At 39.5% G+C, this 18,209-nt stretch overlaps 4 protein-coding genes and 1 long non-coding RNA gene across 5 annotated transcripts in view; 4 read left to right on the top strand and 1 right to left on the bottom strand.

The window, feature by feature from the left end:
* The first annotated feature begins 74 nt into the window (after nt 1-74).
* psph (phosphoserine phosphatase) overlaps nt 75-18,209 on the top strand; it is a 24,090-nt gene continuing 5,955 nt past the window's right edge. Inside the window, exons 1-2 of the mRNA XM_032501872.1 lie at nt 75-81; nt 10,374-10,377. The gene's annotated coding sequence lies outside the window, so the exon portion shown is untranslated. The remainder of the gene's footprint in view (nt 82-10,373; nt 10,378-18,209) is intronic.
* Nucleotides 2,034-5,744, top strand: im:7138535 (protein FAM98B). Its single transcript, XM_032501815.1, has 8 exons — nt 2,034-2,223; nt 2,486-2,592; nt 3,763-3,888; nt 4,015-4,262; nt 4,347-4,427; nt 4,517-4,633; nt 5,005-5,151; nt 5,252-5,744. The coding sequence occupies exons 1-8, from the start codon at nt 2,180-2,182 to the stop codon at nt 5,414-5,416; spliced, it is 1,035 nt and encodes a 344-aa protein (XP_032357706.1). The 5' UTR covers nt 2,034-2,179; the 3' UTR covers nt 5,417-5,744.
* Nucleotides 6,385-8,897, top strand: chchd2 (coiled-coil-helix-coiled-coil-helix domain containing 2). The gene is made up of 4 exons (XM_032501888.1): nt 6,385-6,636; nt 7,245-7,503; nt 8,085-8,271; nt 8,761-8,897. The coding sequence occupies exons 1-4, from the start codon at nt 6,587-6,589 to the stop codon at nt 8,769-8,771; spliced, it is 507 nt and encodes a 168-aa protein (XP_032357779.1). The 5' UTR covers nt 6,385-6,586; the 3' UTR covers nt 8,772-8,897.
* phkg1a (phosphorylase kinase, gamma 1a (muscle)) lies at nt 9,335-16,540 on the top strand. Its single transcript, XM_032501802.1, has 10 exons — nt 9,335-9,604; nt 10,201-10,345; nt 11,945-12,123; nt 12,362-12,416; nt 12,503-12,568; nt 12,651-12,814; nt 14,743-14,833; nt 15,162-15,315; nt 15,488-15,613; nt 16,274-16,540. Exons 2-10 carry the CDS (start codon nt 10,263-10,265, stop codon nt 16,538-16,540), a joined length of 1,185 nt encoding a protein of 394 aa, XP_032357693.1. The 5' UTR covers nt 9,335-9,604; nt 10,201-10,262.
* Nucleotides 17,506-18,209, bottom strand: part of LOC116671028 (uncharacterized) — a 1,741-nt gene continuing 1,037 nt past the window's right edge. Inside the window, exons 3-4 of the long non-coding RNA XR_004327170.1 lie at nt 17,709-18,148; nt 17,506-17,623 (exon numbers count right to left, since the gene is read on the bottom strand). This is a non-coding gene — a long non-coding RNA (uncharacterized LOC116671028). The remainder of the gene's footprint in view (nt 17,624-17,708; nt 18,149-18,209) is intronic.

Here is an 18,209-nt window from a genome sequence, read left to right as displayed (position 1 = left end):
AAAAACTCTGAATCATTAAACAGCTTAATTATACTGTTGCTCATTCATGTGCCCTATCCTGTCTACTTGTTCTCGCTGCATGTCTTAAAAACAAAGTGCACCAATTTTGTCACCACTGGACAATAGAGGTGGGCAATGTGACAATATCAAGTTTAGTGAAAGAATTAGTGTAACAGTTTCATGTAAATATTGGATTTTGACATGATTTTTGCATCAATGTAATGAAGTGCTTTGATCTGTCGGTATTTAATTAGCATATATTTCCCCATGAACAGTTTCTCAATGGATTTTCCAGAAAATTTATCATATATTCATCTGCACTGCACATATAACCAAAAACATGTTTTGAATGCCCAGACTATACTATAATCAAGCCAACATGATATTTTGGAATACGGCAGTGAGGGAATCACTGATTCGGTAATCCATCCACCCAACAAGGGCTTAACAAGTCCATCATAAAGGGAGTGTCTGCCTGCTTTGTTTGCCTGCTTTCCAGAGTTCAAAGGTCAGCCCCTGCAAGGTTTGATGGAACAGGGGGCAGTGTCAGGGGAATAAAAGACGCGGCATCCTGACGCATGGCAGGGCTTTTGTTGTGGAGGGGAGGCACAGCTTCTGTACATATGGCAGCAGGGACCGAGCAAACATAGGAGGCTTGACGTACACCACTGTCTCCTTTGTTCCTGTTCAGTTTACAGGCTGCTGATGGATGGGGCTTGTTGCCATAAATGTGACACATGTGGTCAAGCAGTGCTCACAGAGGAAAGGAGACAACGCATTCATACAAAGCTAATGAAGCTCACGTGTTTGTCTGTCTGAGCGTGTGTGCATACAGTCATATGTCAGAGGTATAGGGGCCGTTTTATTAGGCAACACTCACAAATGATTAATAACAACTGCTTCCACCACTTATTGCCGTAACAATGGTATCTTCTTCTAATGAGTCAGACCACATATACCACAATACTTTGCTCTAACAGTGATAGTGCCATTTAAGTACAAGTTTTTCTGCTGTAAGAGCTGCTTCTGTATCAACAACACCTGTGACAGGTCAAATGATGCACTACAAATGTAAAAGATGAAGGAATAATGTAGCAGAAGCAAAACATGGCTATGGTTATGGTATTATGATTTTATTAGTCAGGAAAGATCACCTCCACTAAATAAAGTCCCCAAAAAATTGGGTCCATCAACGGCCTGAGGATGGAAGCTGATGTAAATACATCCACAGAGTGAGATTCATAAATCAAGATAGGTTTGCGTTAATGTATCAAAAGGGGAAGACATCATTGTGCAGAATAACTCCTTATAGTATTATTGGATTCTATTTTAACTGAAGTATTAACATGTGAGCCGCGTTTTGAAGTTGCTTAAGGTGGAGCTAACTACTTTATTCACTGCTTCATCATGTTGTCAAGCTGTAATTAAAATAAAAAGTACAATATTTCCCCTTGAAATGTAGTGGCTTAAATAGCATAAATAGAAATACTCAAGTAGTACAAATACCACAAGAATTTCACTTAGTTGCATACATTAGTAAATTTAGCCTACTTAGATTTACGTTCCATTTTGAGGGCAAGTTGTAACCCCAGTCAGTTAAAGAAAGGTTTTAAGTGATATTTTATGATTAGTGAACATAACTCCAGCCTATCACAGGCCCTCTAGTGGCTCCTAGTGGACAAACATGTCAAACACATCACTCAGTTCCCTTCCAGGAGAGTTTCATTTTTCTTTAAATGAAGAGATGAAGTTTCTAGTCAGATTAGAAGAGGCTGAGGGAGAGAATTTTTTGTTGTTCATAATCTCATTTAATTATTTTCTTTAAAGTGTTTGTTTATATGTCTATGAAGCCCATTTCTTTACATTCGTATATACTTTTTTCTACAGCTTCTGTTTTGTTGTCATTTTACTATTATGTTGAAATGTTTTACTTTACTTTCTTCTAGTGTCATTTTATTGCTCACTTCTGCGTGAATTATTATGTTGAATTATTAAAGGAGCACTACCCATGCCGGCCAGCAGGCGGCGGTATGTGACCGTCACCTTCCATTAAACACTGTAAGAAGAGGAAGCACAATGTATGAACAACACGCTTGAACTTTCATGAGTTGGCTAACGTTAGAGCTGTCTTAACGTTACTGTCCCACATTTATATTAGTTGTTTACCATTATAGTGACAATGGAGAGGAGCTTAGCGACAGTTTCAGCCATCAAAGCATTAGGGTGAGTAACGTTGAACTGCTTCCATGTTTGCTGCGTACGTTACTTTGATTCCTTGTTACAGCCATATATATACACATAACCCGTGTGACGCTAACGTTAATGTTTGGTACAGTATAATACAAGGTAGCTGTTATATAAGCACTTAATTCTCGGTGTGTGAAAATGTGTCATTTGGTATCAGCATTCTGGTGTGTCCAGTACATTAGGACACTTGCCAACCTGCAGCAGGGGATTTCACCGTTCGTCTTTACTTCCTGCTCAGGTACCCGGGCGGCTGCTGCCTCACGCGGTGTAAATGTGACGAACTTCCCTGTCCGCTGCTCACGTGGCTGACTGCCCAGCTGAGGACTGTCTGTCCAGAGCTACGAGGTTTTTATAATTAACCCCTCTCCGTGGTGCAGCGGGTCCTCTATGCTGTTGGATGCAGTAAACACCTTTGTTTTCTCATTTAGATTTTATTTCATTTTCGGAATTTACATCAAGTAGTGGTCTGAGCTTAGGGGAGAAAATAATAAGCATAAAGCAAATGAAGTATAAAATGAAAAGAAATGAAAAAAAAAAAGATTTAAAAAGGGGGGTGGGAAAAAATGAAAACAACCTGTTAACATAACTAATATGATACAGATATGTATCCTTGCACCTAAGAAGAAATATTTCAGCCACATGTCCTTAAAAACGTTGTCATTTCGTGAACACTTATTTTAAGTCATCAGGTGGGGATTTTTCTAACTGTGCATCATTAAAATAATATCCAGATCTGGTTAGTTTTTATTGTCATAAACCGCCAGACAATGACCTGCGATCTATTACAACTCTTAACATTTAAAAACAAACACCTTTGTAGTAGTTCATAGTCGGTTTTTATATTTTATTTTTTCTTCCATTTTTAAGGTTGAAAAATGAATTCCTTTATTCCTCCTGAAGGAAGATTCTGTGCCAAAGATTCTCGGTATAAATAGCTTTATAGACATACACAAACTGTGCATAAATTAATGGTAAAATGAAAAAAGATTTAAAGGCCAACCATTAAGGGTTTTTAAGGCAGATATACTAAGATTTGTGAATGAAAAAATTCTGATAATGATGTTTTTTTACGAGAAGAAGAACACATAACATAGACAATTTTTGTTATAAGGATCCCTTAATCGTTCCCAGTATATACTAAGGGGGGAATTTTAGAGTTGATAAACTTTAAAATTAAGACATGTTTCTTTTTGCTTGTCTTTTGACTTGTTGGCCAATGTGTACTTTACATCAACTCTAATGTATCTGCAATAAGCTAACATCAGCTGATCTATCAATCTAGCTCTAATAGAAGAAATACACAGGGTATACAATTTAGGCAAAGAAAGTGTAAATTACTAATGGTAGTAAAATGCATGAATGAAAGTGCAGAACGTTATTTTCTATACAGAACAGTTGTTGTATTTTGTTTATGATATTCTGTACTTGTTACTTTTTGCTGCATGCCTTAAATACAAAGACACTTGCTGTAATGTGCTGTATGAATAAAATAGCCTTGTCTTCCCTTTTTTTCAGACTCAACCATGACAGGTGACGTCTTGCTGGTGGGAGAGTTGAGGACTTTACTGTCAAACATGTTGTCTCCCCTCACAGTGCTGACCTCAGAGCTGCTGGGGCCGTCCATCCTGAACAAAGTCACCGGTGAGATATAATAGGAGTCTGGGTTCTGTTGTTGAGTTGTGTGTTTAAGGTTATAACAGATACATTTCCTGCCCAACTTTTTAAAAAGTTGGTGTATCATCTTAAAATGATTGTTCATTTCTTTAGAGTACCTTGTATCAGAATTACAAGCAGCTCTACTAATGAAGCAAAAGGAATTGCATCCTGAGGAGAAGACGACAGGAGAGGATTCGGAAAAAGAGCAACGAGTTGAAGAACTCGCTGAGTTTTGTCAGGAGTATCCAGATGATGATGACAAAGACAAAAGGAAGGCGGAGATGCAGGCAGAATGGATATTACTGATGCACGCCCTTGACATAGATTCCTCCTCTCAAATTACAGATGTGTTGCGTGAGGTAAGTCTCATATAAGAGAAACTGAGATGTGTAAAAGTCATGCCTACAAACTGAGAAGCACTGAAAGGATTTTTTTAAATGCAGGTGGAGTCGAGGCTTACTCGTCTACCATGTGGAGAGATGACAAACCCGCTTCTTAACACCAGCCTCAGCTCAGAGCAGTGGGTATGTTCCCAGGGCTGTTACCAGTTTATTACACATCATATTGAACGCTAACGTTAGCATTTCAACCTTGTTTTCTTTCTTTTTCACAGGTGCAAGTTAAAAAGATCAATCAAGTTCTGTCAGCAGATTATCAGTGTCGGCGACAAATGATGATTAAACGCTTTCAGGTTACACTTGAGTCATTTGCATGGGGAGAAAAACAAAAGGTAGGCATGTTAAATCACTGTACCTGTTGGAGCTTACTCACTTTAAGAATAGCTATACCAAAATGTGGATCATTTGGTTGTTGGTTGGTCTTCTACCCTCATGATGTGTGTGGATGCACAGCTATGCAGCTAGCTACACTTCTAGTCTACAGTTAACACATCACTTAATTTCCTGATGAATGAAACTTCATAGGTATATGTACGATAGTCTTAATTTAGTTTTATATAGAAGTGGTAGACGGACCTTGCCTTACATAGAGCCATGCCACCATTGTGGCTAAAAATGACTTGAAAGATGAATCCATTATTAAAATTTACTGCATTTCTGTCAATTGACTTCTTTCCAGTTCAATAAGTCCTTTTATTTACAGGAGCGCAGTGAAGCGCTGGCCACAGTGCCGCCTCTTTCATCCCTCATCGGCTCCTGCCGAGTCTCCCCGTCTCTTCTGATCGCCATCAGAGAGGATCAGTCCTTCATTGAGCCAATCATGGCTGGAAAAAGCACCTCTGTCTACAAGGTACAACCGTAAATCGTTATAAACCATGCCTGTGATTCTGAATGAAGACATTTCTACTTCAGAATACAGATGGCCTCAAATTCTTCTTTGGTCTCACTAGATGTTGATGGGCAGCGTACCAGACAGAGGAGGACGACCAGGGGAAATTGAGCCACCCATGCCAGTGTGTGAAAATCAAAGAGCGAAAGGACACGGATCAGGACGAGGAGGTGGTCGCCATCAACGTAGATTTACGGATAAAAAAAAGAAAGGGAAAAAAGAGTAATGTGTCATTCTCTTAATTTGAAAAAAAATATTTATTTAAATCTTAATTATGAAATGCAATATGGCTGTGGAACGCTACATATGATATAATTTTATAATTGTAAAGGTTTGCTTAATTCTTAGTTGTAGTTTGTTCGTATATGTACATACATGGCTGTTTTCTTTTCTAAAATAATGTAGCTTTTCATTGCTATAATGTACTGGTATATGACCAGATATTTTTGTAATATGTTTGTTGAGAAACATAATGATTAAAAATGATTTTTTTATTTGTTGGCTTTGCACATTTATATACACATTTGTTTACTAAAGAATAAACCTATTAAACAAAAATGTATTGTAATTTTGTGCAATGTTGGTAATACTTTCATGCTTCAGACAGTCGAGCAATTCCCATTTAATGTAGCTGTCGTTACCAGTGAGAAAACCACTGATGTAGACTGAATTGCTATTTTGTTTTACCTCATATTATTGGAAATGCTGAAAAACTGTTGCAGCAATGTTGGCAGTAATCATTTTACACATGTAATACTATAATTTACATAGATAAGAATCCAGAAATAATATAATTATAACTTATAGAGATAGAATTAAAAAATATTTTTAAAACCGAATTTACTCTGTAACGCTGCCTACAGTTCACCTTTCTTAAATATATGCCACAACTGTTAAACAAAACGGAAGAGACTGTTATTGTCCTTATTGTTCATATTATAGGTATATCCATGAGACTGACTAAAATAGGCTACAACCATAGACTGTTAATATTAAGATTTACAGTATATGGGTACAACATATGGGGAAACCTTTGAGGTTACACCAGTTGAAAATACGTTGCCGTTATTTTTATGAACATTGAAATTATGCATCCGATGCATAATTCCAATGTTCATAAAAACGATTCAAATTAAAAAAAAATGTTTAGGCTAAAAAGATTATGGAAGTCCAATCAATAAGTTACATAATATACACGTACATGTAACTGATGAAAGCATTCCTGTTCTTTCCATCATACCGGAAATTACCCGAGAGACATATGATGTAACACATAGAAAGTTCCGGACCATCGTTACTAAAGGCAGAGACGGTTTACTAAAGGTCGACATTTCGCGAAGGTATTGCGTCTGTTTTTATCAGTGAGCAAATTTACACAGATACTAATAATTTAAAAATGCCGAGAGGAAGCAGAAGCCGGACATCCAGGATGCCCCCTCCAGCCAGGTGACGTTTGATATCCAACATTTGATAGAAGTTGTTAAAACAAGCAAGTTTAGCTAACGTGCTAGTGCTAGTCAGGGCCATTGCTTAAGATTAGCAGCTAGAACTAAATTATATGATTATTTTGTTAATCTAAATGTTGTCCTTTTGTACTAGGAAACTGGTGTTTGCTCAAGTCATTAATAAAAGTAATGCAGGTCACAGTGTATAATCAGCATTATTGTCTTTTAATGTTTTATGGTATCACATTATAAAAATGTGTGAATTACATGAAACTACAGGCAGCTAGGATCAGTTTCCCTTTAACCTGCAGCTTTTTGTATTATCATCATGTTCTCTTTATATATGTACTGTATATCATATTAACCTCATAGGTTTCCCATTGTCTAACCTTTGCCCAGATTGTCTAAAGACATAAAGTGTGGCTTTTTAACTAAATATGTGATTTTGTCCTAAGTGTACGGTGTGCTTTTCTTAAGAGTTTGCTTTTGGCCTTGAGACTTAGCATTGGCAGTTATTTCAAAACTAAGTCAAACTAATTCGGAAAGACAGGTCGTATCAGTAGTTGATTGTGTTGGGATTGTTCTTTTAAATTACTTCACTCTTTACAGCCGGGCTCCACCATCACCACCACCTATGGCCAGGGCTGCACCTCCTCCTTCCTATGCCCCGGCTCCAATGCATGCTCCTCCATCTGCTGTGGGTGCTCCGGCTGCTGCACCCAGGCAGCCAGGTATGTTTGCCCAGATGGCGACTACAGCCGCTGGAGTGGCAGTGGGCTCTGCTGTAGGACACACAATCGGACATGCCATGACTGGAGGCTTCGGTGGGGGACACTCTGAGCCTGCCAAGCCTGACGTCACATACCAGGTAAATAAACTTTTGTTGAGCCGGTCATAAGTCTAGAATAGCCTCAGCGCAGATTAGGGTGTCTGACACGTGGTAGGTAGCAGTGCCAAAAAACAGGTGTGTTTGGGAACTGGTGGATGAGGCAAAGTAGTGTTGAAACAACAAACCTCACTCATACGATGTAAGCTCGTAGGCTACCAACTCATCTTGGTAAAAGTCTTATAACTGAACCATGTACATAATTATACTGTTGCATTTACATGGGTATGTCCACATTAGTTGTTAATGTATGTTTGTGTGCTGATTAATTCCACTTTGCACTCATTCTTGCCTGTGTTTTGGATTAAAAAAAGTCTAAAGGAGAGATGGTAAGTTTAGCTACAATATATGTCATACCTTAGCATGTGAGACGCCTTCAAACATTTTGACACTTATGTGATATTTCGCCATGTTAGGTGTTAAAACATTTTAAGAGTAAATGTATTACAATTTTCAGGTACTGTTGACATTGTGTTACAGTTTAAAACCAACCAAACAAAGAACTTCTCAAAGTATCATGCGTATAGTAGAATGGATCCCATAATCTGTCTTGTGTCTTTCAGGAGCCGTACCAGGCTCAGCCCATGTACCAGCAGCAGCCACAGTCCATGTACCAGCAGGAGGCGCCTCAGCAGCAGCAGGCCTGCTCCTATGAGCTTAAACAGTTCATCGAGTGTGCCCAAAACCAGAGCGACTATAAACTCTGTGAGGGCTTCAGTGAGGTGCTGAAACAGTGCAAGGCCTCTAATGGTGAGTGAAAGTGGGGAGTTGTATGAAATTAGATTACATAAGAATTTATAGCGTGCATGCGTGCGTGCGTGTGTGCGCGCATGTGTGGAAGTCAAACAGTGCAGTCTTGGACTGCTACTGTATTTGTAGCATTATGAGTTTTTGTTTTGAAAGACTCACACGCCAATGTCATAACAGATGTATACATTGTATCTGCAGTCTTGTTTGCTATAGTGGTTGTACTAGATTTAACACGGCCGAATAAGGAGGCCTTATGTAATTACTCAGTCACACAGACGTCATAGCCAAATGATGGCACAGCCATGGATCTGTGGTGTTGCAATACATCGTGTGGCCATAGGGAGGCGTAGCTTTCAAAGCTTTGAGAATGCTTCAAATAACCAGATTTTCTTTTCTTTTACTGTAAGATTTTTAAATTTGGCAACTCAATTAACATCAATGATGGGGAGAATGAAAATGTGTCTAATTGAACTTTTCTTTTCTCCACAGGTATGTTATGAGATGACAAAAACCTGGAGAGTGAAGAGCACACGAACTGAATTAAGCAACCATGCCGAATGAATACTAAGAGGGTGTTACTTCACAAGGGATCAATAAACATGCTATAGTTTGACAGTTGATTATCATCAGACATTGGGTTCATTCTCAGGAAAGTGTTGCTGCAGAGTTTGTAATAATAGTAAATAATGTTTATATATTTTGCTGCATGATGATTTCAGTTGTCAGTGTTTTTCATTAGCGTTGTAGTGCTTTTAATTTAAATAAATGAACATTATTTGTAGCTCATGATAACTTGTAGAACCACCAGTTATGGATGTTGTTTCAAAGTAATAAAGCACTTGAATCTTAAAAACAATGTGTGATGATTTATTCCACTGCCCGTTCATTCTTTCACTGGACTTTACAATGAAAAATCTGTGTTTTTTACATTCAATTTCTTTAATTATTTACTACCAGGGTCCAGCACCTGTCATGCCACTCCAGTCTCAGCAAATGCACGAGCTAAATGTTACATGTGGAGTACTGTTGATAATGTAGCGCTCTCTCTCTCTCTCTCTCTCTCTCTCTCTCTCTCTCTCTCTCTCATATAGCGAGGGCAGGAGCTGCCGGGTGTTATTTCATGGCTCTGTTCAGTGTGCTGCTGCTGTGGAAGCAACAATTTATTTTTGGCATCTGACATTAAAGCTTACCCTTAGCTATGACAGCGGCCCCTCAGAGCCGCGTGAGCCCCGGGGTTTGACTGGAGCTTCTAGTCCGTCCTTTGGCACTTTGAGAACACCGAGTGATACTGATGGATACCCTTTATCTCAGGGACTGACCGGCACCGGACACGGTGAGTCCGCAAATGTTTTTATTATGTATTACTTTATTAGAGGCAGCTAAAGGTCAAATATTGACAGAGGATAAGAGGAGATCTAGTTCACACTGGCATTATGCGAAATCTGCCCTGTGTTGCTTGTTAGCTTATAAAATCCGGTACAATCAACATGATTGAGACAGCTTGCTGTAATATTACAGAAACCTACGGAAGTGGGTGATATCAATAAAAGCGTGCACCAGGTAACAGAATCCAATAATTATTATACTCTACTATAAGCCTATGTGTTCATAGTTACTCCAGTGTAATATAAATTTGAGAAGAGCAGCAGGTCCACGGGTTTGAGAAGCCGCAACCAACAAATATTTTTTGTGTTTTTGCATGATAAGTGATTCATTACCTGTAGAAAATTCACTAATTCTTTATTTCAGGTCAATAGTTAAATGCTTCACTATAACCTGCTGCAACACTGAAGTGCTGCTTCTATCAGCAATTCTAATGAATTGAGCTAATAGGCTGCTTCTGCTGCATAATAAGTACTTTTATTAGATTTCTGATAAGATTGTCAAACCTAAAGCTGTATCATTGCAAGTGCAAACTGTTTCTGTCAGCGAGCTGTTGTGGGAGGAGAGCAGTTGTGCGGCCTTGGTGGTGAACCAGAGTCCCAGCCATCATGACCAAAGAGGAGGAGAACCCTGACTGTGTGGGGGCCCAGGAGTTCTACGCCAAGTACGAAACCAAGGAGATTCTAGGAAGGTATTGAATTAGCCTACAAGGGGTCCAGTCACGTTTTCTTTGAATGGGTCACAACCAGTCAATTTTTAACTTTTGAGGAGAATCCAAATATATTATGTCGCTTCATACTAATGTAATAATTTGGGAAATAAGTGTATTCTTTTTTGTGCTTACAGTTTGCTGAGAAGATAATTTCTCCTTTCTTCCTAATGTTTAGGCCCAAACATTACTTTTTATTTGAGTGGTTTATCTTTCAATATGCATCCCCTGCTGGCCAACCTTTTTGATTTTCAGTTTCAATTCGCCCAATTTTTACAAGATAAAATATTAAAACCTGCTTATTATTATCCTGTTATTAAATTATTTACCTTCACCAGGCCTTCGTCTGTATTTGGGTTCTTCATCTGCTGCCTGTTCTGCAACCGTGACACATCCACTTTATTTATTTAGAAATAGCCTTGAGTTACTTTGTGATTTGTTTTCCTAAATTTCATAGGCCTATTTGTTCCACACCTTCATTTGTCTGAAGAGAGAGTGACAGAGACACACACACACACACACCCAGTGGTGTGCTGTGCCAGTCATCTGCATGTAGCCTACTCTGCCGGTACTGCTAAACCTGTGCTTTAAAAATGTTGAAATGGGTGGCAACAATTACCACCACCACCATTTATTGAGAAAGTCAATCAGCTGATTGGCGATAGCAGAGGGAAAAGCCTGGGAAATGGCAATGGTTACCAATGGGAAACACCATCACATCACTGATGTCATCACACTCCCTCCGACCAATGGTGGCACTTTATCACAGAGCGACAGTTTCAAGGTCCTAGGGCCTGTCACTGCAGTCTAGCCAAAAACAAATAGGCTATTTCCTAAATTTATGGTCTAGAAATTCCCATTTTTTTGTTTAACAGCCCAGTACATTATAAAAAAAAACCACGTTAGTAATGTTTTTTTAGTTGAAACACTGTTTGCTTTCCCAGGAGTCCCTGAGGAATGTCAGCAGTGCCAGAGCTTTCTTTCTCATTGTCATTCCCCACCATGTGTCAGACGGTGGTGCTGTTACATAAAGCACACAGTGTTTGAGGAGGCTACGTTTGTTAAATTCAGCGTTTTTTGGACAAAGGTTTAGTGTTGAGGGCTGCCCGCAGTGCCCAGAATTGGACAGCATGTTAGATAATGTACTTTCACCCCCATTCCCTTTCTTACATGCAGGTCACCGAATTTGGACAATGTGTTCAGCTGCTCTGGTGCTCTGCACATGGCTCGGCCAGCTTCACAAACAGGGAACAGAGAGCCAGTTTAGTGTCCGTTCTAAACAATCCCCTGAAATGGATTTTCTAAATATACATTACAATACAGAGGTTACAATCTCTGACTTTACGCTCACACATCACATCAAGATGAAGCATGGCTACTGTTTCATAGATTACAGGAAAAAACACTGAGTATTTTGAGAACATAGCGTCCTTATCACAGAAACTTAGTTCTTTGCTGAAGTTCACAACCCAAAGCACACAAACATGTTTTGTTCTTTGAGTCCAGCTGTCCAAACACTAATCACTAAAATATTAAGTAACCTGACAAAGCTGTGGATAACAAGGGATTTCTCTTCCTCAGGGGAGTGAGCAGCGTGGTGCGTCGCTGTATCAACAAACGAACGTCTCAGGAGTACGCAGTGAAGATCATCGACATCACCCCCTCGGACAAGACGACCCCGCAGGAGATCGAGGAGATCCGAGAGGCGACAGTGAAGGAGATCGACATCCTCAAGAAAGTCTGTGGACAGGAGAACATCAGTAAGCAAATACTGACTGATTTAAATTCAAACCGTGTGTGCATGAGCAGCTTTATTAAAACATGGATTTACATGGATAGTCTCAGAAAGCCAAAAGAGCGTGGCTGGCCTTTGTCCCATTTGTAGTCAGTGTGGGCCTTGCTCTCAAGTTATCCACCTATCAACTGAATTTAAGTCCTTTTGTTTTTGTTCGTCTTCATTCATGTCACACACTTAATGTGCCTCAAATGTCTCTCCAGTACAGCTCAAAGACTGCTACGAGTCCAAAGCCTTCTTTTTCCTGGTTTTTGACCTGTAAGTGTCAAATCTCAAGTTTAACACAGCTGACTTTTAAACAGAAATTCAAGCAAGCAGCTGTTCAAATGTTTTCTTTCTCGCAGAATGAAGCGGGGTGAACTTTTTGACTACCTCACAGAGAAAGTTACTCTGAGTGAAAAGGAAACCAGGTCAGTGAGAGTGTTACATGACTATTATGAATTCTCCTAATCCTTTAAAGATCTTTAAGAGTCTGGTGTGTGTGGGTTTTAGGAAAATCATGCGTGCTCTGCTGGAGGTGGTCCAGTTTCTCCACAACCAAAACATCGTCCACCGTGACCTAAAGCCTGAGAACATCCTTCTAGACGACGAGATGAACATCAAACTAACCGACTTTGGCTTCGCTGTGCAAATCCAGCCAGAACAGAAACTCAAAGGTGGGTGAAAGCTTACATGGGAACAAGCCAACAAACAATGTTTCAATATCTGAATGAATTTAAGGTCATTTCAGAATGACAAGTTTACGTCTAGATAGTCCAACTGACCCAATTTGCTCACACTGACATATCAAGAGCAGCAACAATATTGCACTACAACATCGGCAACAATATCAATATTGGCAAAGCAACAATATCGGACATGAACACAACAGAAATTCCCACCCCAGCTTATTCAGCTGATGCTATTTAAGTGTCCTTTTCTTTTAAAGTGTCTATGTTTACAACATTCATACTACAGTGCAGTTACAGCAGCTGCTGGCGGTCGGCGGAGAATCTGGGTCTGGTTGCACAACATGCTCCCATCTCTCTTAGCTGCTCTTATTAAGGTTAAGATGCAACAGTACACTCCGATCTATTTAATGTAGTCCCAGACACTCGGAGTACACTGACCTTTCAAATAAGATTCATCAGGTCATTAGCAGTGGGAACTGGCAAGTCAAATGTCCAGTGGAACTGTGCGTATAGTTTTGTTTAGTTGGTAAATATGTCATATTCACGTTCGATAAGTAAGTAAGTAAGTAAGTAAAAGTTTATTTATATAGCACCCCTCACAGGTATAGGGCCACAAAGTGCTTCACAACAAAAACATTAATATCATAAAATACACACAATAAAAGCATAGACAGTACATGATCATATCAACCCACAAGTAGCTAATTGAAAGCCTGAACAAATAAATGTGTCTTTAGTCTGCATTTGAAGGCATCAACAGAATCAGAAGAGCGCATAGACGGTGGAAGATCATTCCACAACCTAGGGGCAACAGCCTGAAAAGATCGGTCACCTCTAGTATGGTAGCGAGCGCGTGGAACCGTCAGCAGGTTCTGATCCACAGACCTCAGAGCACGCACAGGGGTATAATGCTGAATCAAGTCACTAATATAGAGGGGAGCCTGGCCATGTAAAGCCATAACTTGCATTAGACTGTAAATCTAATTCAGCAGGGTCTGCAGGCACATGCTGTATGCATACAACACATAATGTGAAGGTTGCCATCAAAACGAATGTCTAAATACATAAAGAGGTAAAGGATTTCTGTAAATGTTTTCATATGTAGGTAATGATGTCATTCAATTCAATTTTATTTATAGTGTCAAATCAGAACAGGAGTTATCTCAGGACACTTTACAGATAGAATGGGTCTAGACCACCCTCTATAATTTACAAAAACTCAACAATTCCCCCCTCATGAGCAAGCAATTGGTGCGACAGTGGCGAGGAAAAACGTCCTTTAAACAGGTACAAACCTTGGACAGACCCTGACTCTTGGTGGGCGGAGTTATAGATATAATATATTGATGTTCTAGTTAGACAGAATCTGCTTGAAGATGTAAAAAATGACTATAAATAAGTACTAAGTACTCAAGTTACTGTATTTAAGTAGGCTATGTCATTAATTGATTTATTGTTCGCTTGGCTACTTTTGCTTGGATAAGAATTACAGAATAGCCAACAGATGCTTTTATGGCTTTAAAGTTTGCTTTTCCCAAATGAGACAACCCTTGAGAGACAGCTTTTCGTGAAGATAGTCCCTAGTTTTGAATGCATTGCTCTTTTGGATAAGAATTGGCTGCATGTGTTGTTTTTCCTTGTAAAGCACTCTGTAATCTCTGGTTTTGTTAACTGCTACTTAAATATGATACATATTATTTTTTATCAGCATGGTTGTGGCCAAGAAGATACAACATAAGCCTGCTACTTACAGTAATCTTCAGTAGAGCAACTAACATACAGTCATTTGGGTAGTCTACTGGTGTAATAGTATACCTGATTTGGACTTCTCACAATATCCATCAGATTAAAGTTTTTGAGCTTTGTAAATGTGCGTTTTAAAGTTCACAAGTTTGCGGTGTCTTGTAATGCAGAGGTGTGTGGGACCCCTGGCTACCTCGCACCGGAGATCATTGAGTGCTCCATGGACGGAGGGCATGCAGGATACACTACTGCTGTGGACATGTGAGTGTGCAGAGACAAAAAGCACACAACAAACCAGAAAGTTAGTCAGAATGTTAGATATATAAACTAAACAATATAAGCAACAAAGTTGTTACACCTATTAACAAATGATTAATAAACAGTGCCAACGCACACATTCTGCAGCAATGTGAAACTACTGTGCAGTTTATTTGTAACCCGTAATCTTATGCACAATATGGAAACTCATGTTATCTTATATATATATATAACTTGGCATACACATTTTCCAGGTTATTATCAGAATAATGGATGTACACACTGTTGACACACTTTGTGAGCTTGATTTTCTCTTGGTTTCTACCTGCAGATGGAGTTCGGGTGTGATCATGTACACGCTGCTTGCAGGCTCTCCGCCCTTCTGGCACAGGAAACAGATGCTGATGCTGCGTACGATCTTGTCTGGGAGCTACGACTTCTCATCTCCAGAGTGGGAAGACCGCTCAGACACTGTTAAAGATTTGGTACGCTCTTTTGTCCACCTCTACTTTTGCTGATTGGATGATGTAACAACTGACACTTTGTAATAGTTGACTAATATCACTTATGACAATTAGCGATGTTAAAATATGAATCTGCCGTAGGTTTTTGATTTAACAGAAGAATGAATAACCCTCTCTGTGCGGTTTCCCTCAGATCTCTCGGATGCTGGTGGTTGACCCAAAGCAGCGATACACCGCTACAGACGTCCTCAACCACTCGTTCTTTTCACAGTATGTGGTTCATGAAGTACGACAGTTCAGCCCATACAGGCGGTTCAAGGTGAGACGTAAAAGATTATCACTCAAAATCTCAATCACATTCACAAACGCACAGCTTACCATAAACCTTTAGATTAACGTCCTACCTTCCTATGTATCGAACAGATCCATTTCATATTGCTTGACTACAGAGGGTGATGATCATTGAAATATTGCCTCTTTGAACACACCATCAAGCACTGTAGTACCATCAAAGAATATTTTACAATCTATTGGTTCATTTGTAAACAGTATTCTCCAGTATGCATTCACTTGATTAGATATTTAGTAATGTCTTATTTGTTGTTGGCCATTTAGAGTCTTTTTAGGTGTTTGTGGGTACATTTTCAAATAAAAGTCTAATGAAGGTATGTGTAGGCCTAATGAATAAAAACAAATAGTTGCCTGGCAGGTGGGAAATCATCCCCAAAACGCTTAGTGCTGAAGAATGATAAAGCCGGTGCAACAAAACTAATGGCAAAGTAATAAAGACATTAATCAAACACAGTCTTTACACACACCGTCCTGAGAAGAAGTCTAATTAGACAGAGTAAGTGAAAACACCTATGTGGGTAAACTATGGGGTATTGTACCAAAACATTATGGCGACACTTTCCACACATTTAAAATACCCTCAATACTCCAAGACACCAGTGAACTTTTCCCAAACTTTCTCCTTCAGGTAATTTGCATGACTGTTCTCGCCACAATGCGAATCTACTGCAACTACCGCCGTGCGAAGCCCGTCACCAAGGAGGTGATCAAGAGCGACCCGTACTCTGTCAAGCCCATCCGCAAGCTCATTGACGCGTGCGCATTCAAGATCTACGGCCACTGGGTCAAGAAGGGACAAACTCAGAACAGAGCAGCACTTTTCGAGAACACTCCCAAGGCCATCCTGCTGTCGATGGTTGCCGAGGCCGATGAGCCGGTCCACCACATATGGTAACAACACTCAGGGCAGATCTGCTGGAGATGGAGGCAAAGGTACTCTTCTTCTTAGCGTGGCTTTTTATACTCTGTTATATAAAAGGAACTTAACTGGTGAAACATAACACCATACAAGGTTCATTTTAATGTGAAGAATATATTTTGCTCATTCATTTTAAAATGCAGAAGTTTGTTGATTTACCTCAAGAATTGTCAAATGTGGCAAACAAAACATCTGCAAGAATACCACTGTACGCTTTCTGTCCTAAATGTAGATTAGAATAACAGGTTTAGAGAAGAAATGTCATTGTCTTTGACTTATTCTTTAATGCCTATGTAAAGCAATTTGAGCCAACAGCCACCTCAGTTATCAGAGATTTTTTCTTAGTGCTATGCACTCAAACATTGACACAAGGTTTCCACCTTACCTTTTACAGTAAGAGATAAACATTTAGTTAAGGTTTACATTTTGGATGACCACAATAAAATTGAAGAATTTCTGGTTGTATGATACCCTGGAGTATCTCATTACTTTTTCGTGACTGGGTTGGCTCAGTTTGTAGAGCAAGGCCCACATATGCAGAGGCCGACCTGTGACAATTTCCTGCATGTCTGCCCCCTCTTCTCACCTAGCCGTTTTGTCAGAACTGACCGCCAAAGCAAAACGTGGACAAAACCAATTTAGCAACTGGAATATAAAACCGTGAACCTGCATACTTGAATGGCATGGTCTTATTGTTTTGTCTGGCTGTTTGATCATCATGCAGACTGTACTGAGAACAGCTTCAAGGGAAGGTGGAATTATATAGCACTTTAAAATGTATACCATGGATTTATTAAAATGTGCATTAAATTTGGGGGGAAAAAATTGACTCGTTATTGTAAAGGTCACTACTTTTTTCTTTTGAATTTATAAATCTGAATTGCATTTGTGTGTGTGTGTGTACACAAACTTGAAGTTAGAAAGCTAATACACAAGACCCATTTAACACAGTGAAGACTTTATTACAACACTAGAGTGAGGTACATCTTCCAAGTACAAATCACTCACTCAAGGGCAGATGGTGCTAGCTTTTAGCACAAGACAGTTACCCTTGTGGAGCTGTGGGGGAAAAATAAAAAAGCATTTAGAGTTTAACATTTCACAACATGCATTAATAGTTAACTTTTCATTGTCATGTTCTTACCATGATTGGAGTTGACCATTTCTCATGTTCCTGCTTTAGAAGCAGCCACCGGTTGCTCTGTAGAACTGAGCAAACAGTTTAAAAATATAAATAACCAGCACGAATATTGACAGAGCAGCATCTACAATTTCCAAGTTTATCATTGTACTCATTCCTGTACAGTTGGATGAGGCTGAGGGAAGCACTCATCCAGTCATCTAGCAGTAATGAGATGTGGCTTTAGCATGGTGTCTGACTGTATCCCGTACAGAGCAGCTGGAACAGAATTCAGCCGTGCCTCAGTGCAGTGCTGACTCTCAGTGCCAGGAAAACTAATTATGCTGCATAACAGTGTGTGCAAGCCTACCATCCTCAGACCTCAACGGTATGGAGGTCAGTCGTAGCAGCCATGTTTCTTTGGGCCACTGTGTGATAGCCATGGATTACTGCACTTCTTAGATCTTGACAAATGCAGGAACAAAAAACAAAGTGTTTTTTGAGAACATTGTTATGGAGACTTCC

The sequence above is a fragment of the Etheostoma spectabile genome, chromosome 3, assembly GCF_008692095.1.
Source record: "Etheostoma spectabile isolate EspeVRDwgs_2016 chromosome 3, UIUC_Espe_1.0, whole genome shotgun sequence".
NCBI classification, from domain to species: domain Eukaryota; kingdom Metazoa; phylum Chordata; class Actinopteri; order Perciformes; family Percidae; genus Etheostoma; species Etheostoma spectabile.
Note: the sequence above shows the minus strand (reverse complement) of the source record. Positions and strands in the feature narration are given on the sequence as shown.

Excerpts from the sequence above, each read along its gene's own strand:
- im:7138535 (XM_032501815.1), top strand. The coding sequence starts at position 2,180 with ATGGAGAGGAGCTTAGCGACAGTTTCAGCCATCAAAGCATTAGG. Across the intron at positions 2,593-3,762 it reads TGTCTGTCCAGAGCTACGAG|ACTCAACCATGACAGGTGAC; the intron begins GTTTTTATAATT and ends CCTTTTTTTCAG. Across the intron at positions 4,263-4,346 it reads TTACAGATGTGTTGCGTGAG|GTGGAGTCGAGGCTTACTCG; the intron begins GTAAGTCTCATA and ends TTTTAAATGCAG.
- chchd2 (XM_032501888.1), top strand. The coding sequence starts at position 6,587 with ATGCCGAGAGGAAGCAGAAGCCGGACATCCAGGATGCCCCCTCCAGCC. Across the intron at positions 6,637-7,244 it reads AGGATGCCCCCTCCAGCCAG|CCGGGCTCCACCATCACCAC; the intron begins GTGACGTTTGAT and ends CACTCTTTACAG. Across the intron at positions 7,504-8,084 it reads AGCCTGACGTCACATACCAG|GAGCCGTACCAGGCTCAGCC; the intron begins GTAAATAAACTT and ends TGTGTCTTTCAG.
- phkg1a (XM_032501802.1), top strand. The coding sequence starts at position 10,263 with ATGACCAAAGAGGAGGAGAACCCTGACTGTGTGGGGGCCCAGGAGTTC. Across the intron at positions 12,417-12,502 it reads TTTTTCCTGGTTTTTGACCT|AATGAAGCGGGGTGAACTTT; the intron begins GTAAGTGTCAAA and ends TCTTTCTCGCAG. Across the intron at positions 12,569-12,650 it reads CTGAGTGAAAAGGAAACCAG|GAAAATCATGCGTGCTCTGC; the intron begins GTCAGTGAGAGT and ends TGTGGGTTTTAG.